The sequence below is a fragment of the Teleopsis dalmanni genome, chromosome 2, assembly GCF_002237135.1.
Source record: "Teleopsis dalmanni isolate 2A chromosome 2, ASM223713v2, whole genome shotgun sequence".
Taxonomy (NCBI): domain Eukaryota; kingdom Metazoa; phylum Arthropoda; class Insecta; order Diptera; family Diopsidae; genus Teleopsis; species Teleopsis dalmanni.
Genome location: NC_051847.1, coordinates 109,983,965 through 109,989,598, shown reverse-complemented (window position 1 = coordinate 109,989,598; position 5,634 = coordinate 109,983,965). Strand labels below are relative to the sequence as shown.

Genomic DNA, 5,634 nt, shown 5'->3' with positions numbered 1-5,634 from the left:
TTAAATCGGAGTACATCTCCAACAATTTTACTAAATAACATTCCCATACCACAAACAGATAATAACGTACTTAGGTATCCACCTAGACAGACGACTAACTTGGCGCACACATATTGAAGCCAAAAAAATTCAGATGAAGCTCCAAGCCTCTAAGTTGCATTGGCTCATTAATAGCAGATCTTCCCTGTGCCTAGAGTATAAAGTACTCTTGTATAACAGCATCATAAAACCAATATGGACTTATGGTATCCAGCTATTTGGCAATGCTAGTGCTTCAAATATTGAAATTATACAAAGAGCTGAGTCAAAAATACTAAGAATTATCACTGGTGCCCCATGGTATAGTAGGAATGAAAGTATACACCGAGATCTACGAATTCCCCTAGTTAAAGCTGAATTTGACAATATAAGAAAAAAATACAATAAAAGGCTGATAGAGCATGTTAATCCCTTAGCAAGAAATCTCGCACTTTTATCCATTACTTCCCGTCTAAAAAGAGCTGACCGTCCATCCGTTAATTAATATTCAACAGCTTGAAGTAAAAAACCGTTAAAGTTGAACCACTTTCTTAAGAAACCACCTAACATTCACTCTAATGAAATTTAACCCATTAATCTAAGTGAGGTTCGTGATATAAGGTTTACTTATTTTATTTTATTTTATACAATGTATAATTAAAATAAAAATTTGTAACATTATGTAATTAGTTATAAGATTTTACAACTTATTGTTAGTCTCATTTTAAGAGAAGATGCAATAAATAAATGTATGTTTTAAAAAAAAAAAAAAAAAATTTATTTTTCATTTAATAGTTTCATGACAAGTGTACGCATGCTTTTTACATTGAATTTTCAAATTCCAAATTGAAAAGTATCTTCCGCGCCGAACTGACATTCGAACCTCAACACACAACGCGTGTCTTGCTACTTTGTTGATGCCACTTAATATTTTAATGAATCTATATCACATAATTATTAATTATGATAATTTATAGCTTTCAATTTCAGATATTCAGATATTTCAGATATTTTTTTCTAGTTTTTATTTATTTTTAATTTTAAATATTCACTTTAATATATTCACTCATAATAGCTAACTTTAATATTCACTATTAGCTAATATATTTCAATATATCGTACAAAACTTTTTTTTTTTTAAACTGCCCGCGGAAATCGACCGTCATCTTTCAAAATACTTTTTCAAGAAGACCTCTATCAACCACTCTTTCCTTTTTATATCTCCATCTTTCCGTAATTTCACCCGTTGTAAGCTCATCCCGTACACTTTTGGAGGTCGTTCTTTGAACTTTCAGTTAATACTGTTTTTCTTTTGTACATTCCGAACGTCCCACCTGCATTATCCACTTTTTTTCCTTTTTTCGCTATAACTTATTTTAATACATTTCCATTGTGCCTTGCTCTGGCAGCATTGATCTTTACAACTCCTAAAGCTTTTGCTGTCAATTTGATCAAAACAAAGAATGTACAAAAGCTTTTACACATTTATTTCTTCTACAATGTGCGAGCAATGCACTTTGTTATTTTTCACAAAATAAACCAGTCAATACTATATACAATTAAAATATTGTATATATAAATATATAAAAAAGAAAAATGTGACAGTGCTGTTGGCGGAGCGCACGATCACTAGTGTTACTGGTGGACGTAACTCGTGCCACCTGGGGAGGAGCTGGACATCGCGGGTAACCCGAGATAACATCCCGTTTGCATTCTTAATAACTATATATCTAATTTTTTCTTTTCCTGCAGGCCTACATTACATATGTAGAGCATTCTTGTAATAATAAAAACTTTGCGAATTTAGCAAAGTAAATTATGAAACTATGGAAAAGCCCAATAAGGTAACTAGGGTAATTCTGAGGTCATATATTGGATTTTTTGCATCAAGTTTAGGTATATAAGATGGGTTCAAAATTTGAACTGGGTCTCTTAGAAATGTAAAGTGGTTAAGCGTAGTAGCGCTTGACAAAGTATAAAGTACAGAGTGTAAAAATTGTAAAGTCGTGAAGCGTAGTAGCGCTGGCACATAATATCTAATCAATAAAATCGTGTGTTTCTAACAAATAAAAAGAGTGTATTATTTTACGGGTTTTCGGTAGGATTACTATAGCAACGTCACCTACGACTTCAACATTATCGACCGAGAATACATTGTTTGTTTTGGAGAGGAAGCATCATCATCTTCACCAAATACACAACAATCTGTGATGTTACTAATCAGAAATTTAATATCAGAATGCACTAAGAAAAAAAGGCTGTATTCTTTGAAAGATATTGTTTCTAGTAAAAGAAACAATAAGGAGTTACTTAAGGAAACTTCATTTTAATAAAGAAAATTTTAAGTGTGATGAAATATGTGGAGTAACATGGACAAACACTGAAATTGGAACTGAGTATTCAATAAAGAAAGAATTTTAAAATTAATAAACAATAAAGAAAGTGATAAAATTATATAAAGCATTTTTACTGAAGTAAAAGAATTCATCTCACAACCAATTATGAACTTAACATATTGAAATACAACATCCCTTTTAATTTGGGGAAATAACAAACCACGAACAAATCAAACAAATCAGCACAAATAAAAAAAAAAGGAAGATATACAACATTTGAATCAGTCTCGAAAATACAACTTTTGGCCAAGATAGAATACACAACACTTGACTTGCCTGAATATTTTGTCCACATCAGCTGTGAATGCTATTCGATGCTGCCTGAAGCGAAGCAAAAGGTTAAGTAATAAATCCTATATTGGAGGGCCAGCTAGTTTTGTATCATTTAATAATATGCCATTCTATGTTCTTGCGGAAGCATTGAATACGACTCGGAATTTTGCCATGACTGCATGTTATGGAATGTAGTATGCCTGAGATGAGTCGTCTGAATGATGCTGAATAGGGTGCATGTGACCCTAGTTGTTCGTATTCGCGCATAAAGGTCGCATATCTTTGCTTAAGCTATGAGTTGGATGCCAATTTTCGTTCCAACTGGTGAAATTGCCTGAGTGCCATCTGATGTGAATTGCCAAGTGGTGGAGCATCTGGTGTAAATGGTATTTGTACACAATAACTGCCATCATCAAAACGCTAATGTGTGCTCATGAAAATGCATTCGCAAAGATCAACTGCTGCTAGTTTATCGCCTTTAGCCATGTCAATTTCTTTGACTTCAAATAGCCTGTGTAGAAGGTCATCAACTCGCTCATCATGCGTCTCCACACGCAATGCCATAGATTGTTCCGCCTTGTAGTTATGCACGGTTGCTTCGGCTGGTCCGAATACAACCCAGCCTAATTGCGTATTTTGTGCCACAGGATCATCAAGTTCGCCACGAACTATGCCATCTGCCAACAATTGGCCCCATACGTCTGAGCCAAGCAATGCATCTATAACACCAGTTTCGCCAAATTTCGGGTCTGTCAAAGGCAAATTGCGTAAATGCTGCCAACAGTTTTCCATGATTGGAACCACAGGGATTGCTGAGGTAATTTTGTTGATGATGTAGAATTCAACATCCAAGTCAAATGAAGCATTGACAGTCGAAAATATGCGTAAGATTGCCCGGCCATTGGTATATGAGCGATTGCCACTGCCAACGCCTTGTATTTGCAATGCACCTTTCTGCTTCCGCAGAGCCAGTTGATTAAAATATTGCGTACTCATTAGATTTACCTGGGAGCCTGGATCGCACAGAGCTCGACACGAGTCGATATCGCCAAAGCCATTTAAGATGCGTATTTGTGCTGTTGCCAAGAGTATAACCCGATTGCCTATAGTAGCGAATGTCTGGTATGTCCAGGTTTCAAGCAATTAAAGCAAAGATTCGAGGCTTTGAGCAATCTGAAGCGCTCCGCTGGGGGCAAGCCAATAGCCTGGCCTGGTATGCCTCTGGAATCTCTTGCGAGTGCATCAATGTCTTGAATGTATCCTTAAATGCCAGCCAGTTGCGCATCGTGCCATCAAACTTGGGGACCGTCAGTCGTTCCAATTTAATTGCCATGCCTTGGGGAGACGCAGCACCGCCTGCCATATTTGATGCTGCATCCGTATTTTGCACCCCACAGTGGGCGAACTCACGCCGCAATGCAACACACGCCTCGTTATACAAGTCTTCCACTTCGTCCCACAACTTGATGTGAGACCATAATTCATTGTCATCTATTGCCACAGCCACCAACTCGCCATGTGCAGTTTGTAGTTTGTCGAAGTGTGTTGCACGATCTTGCTGCATACCAAAGCTATCCTCAACGTAATCATCCGCCAATGTTTTTGCAGCCACTCGCTTCAATGATGACGCAGCCGTACGCTTATTTCGCAGCCATATTTTCGTCGTAAAAAGCCAACTTCTAAAACGCAATTATATTTTTAATTAAAACCGATACTCTCGGGTTTCGGCACCAAAAAATGTATAAAGAAAGGGCAAAACAATAAAGTTCATACACGTAAATTGCGATGTCTTTATTAAACCAACATTTTAAAATATAGTAATGTATAAATTTATGAAGCCACGTAAAAACAAGATGCGCACATAGCCAACCAGAAGTAAAAACGGAACCGGAAAAAAGGCAAAAACGAAGCCAAAAATTATTGTTTGCCATACGTCAAACTGCTGCTGTCAAAAACTATCAAATGGGTGATGCCATATCGCCTGGTTGTTGTGCCAAATCTCAAACAATTAGAAATAGTTAAATTTAAATTTCAAAGTTATATGATCATTTGAACCATAGACTATAAATAAAAGGAATCTGTGAAAAATGGTGCCAGTGCACGGTGTTAATCAATTTTTTGTAAATATAAAAATTTTTGTTAAAGAAATTAAATTTTAAGTTTGAAAAAAATAACCCTACCAAAACAAAAAAATTGAGTTTTGCTTAGCTGATAGACACAACCAGAGGCGAGGCGTCGAATGGTTCAGAGTGTTCATTGAACACCTTAACAAAGCTTCCTTTTTAGATTTTTTTTTTGTTAGGTAAATAATCTCGCTATTTTGCTATTTAACATTTTTTATAATAGCTTTTCCAAACATATTAACATAATCACAAAACGTATAATACAAACAAAATCACACATACAAATGTTAGTTACACCCAACATTACTTATAATTAATAAAAGAGAAAACACATTCGTCTTGAAATATACTAAGGTTCAGAATAAAAACTGCACTGCGTTGCTTACAAAGCAAGCAAATGAAATAACATTCACATTGGGATTATGTTCAATATTGAATACACAACACAAAACATACAAACAAATATATGTACGTAAAATAATCTTAACTCTTAAATTAACGCGTGCAAGCGGATCAATAAAAAAAGTGCACTTCCAATGTTATGCAAAGTAAATACAAAAGAGAAAAGAAATGACTAAGCGAAAATCGTTTTACATTTGACGAGAGGATCATTCCACTAAACTGAACCAAAAGCTTATACAAAGCGTGCAAATACAATCAAAGTCACGGTTGCTGTTTTATATGGGGAAATGGTTCAGTATAAAAACTGAATCGGGCATTGTAAATACAAAGTAAAAGAGTAAATGAATGCATGAGAGTTTCTTACTCTTATATAGAGGTTGGAAATAAATCAAAACAAAGTCATTATTGCAATTTTATACTAG

At 35.2% G+C, this 5,634-nt stretch overlaps 1 protein-coding gene across 1 annotated transcript in view; it reads left to right on the top strand.

Moving 5' to 3' along the window:
• The window catches only part of LOC119675434, a 7,016-nt gene extending 5,227 nt beyond the window's left edge, over positions 1 to 1,789 (top strand). The window contains exon 3 of the mRNA XM_038086633.1: positions 1,771 to 1,789. Within this exon, the coding sequence (XP_037942561.1) occupies positions 1,771 to 1,789 (19 nt within the window). The remainder of the gene's footprint in view (positions 1 to 1,770) is intronic.
• The last annotated feature ends 3,845 nt before the right edge of the window (positions 1,790 to 5,634 follow it).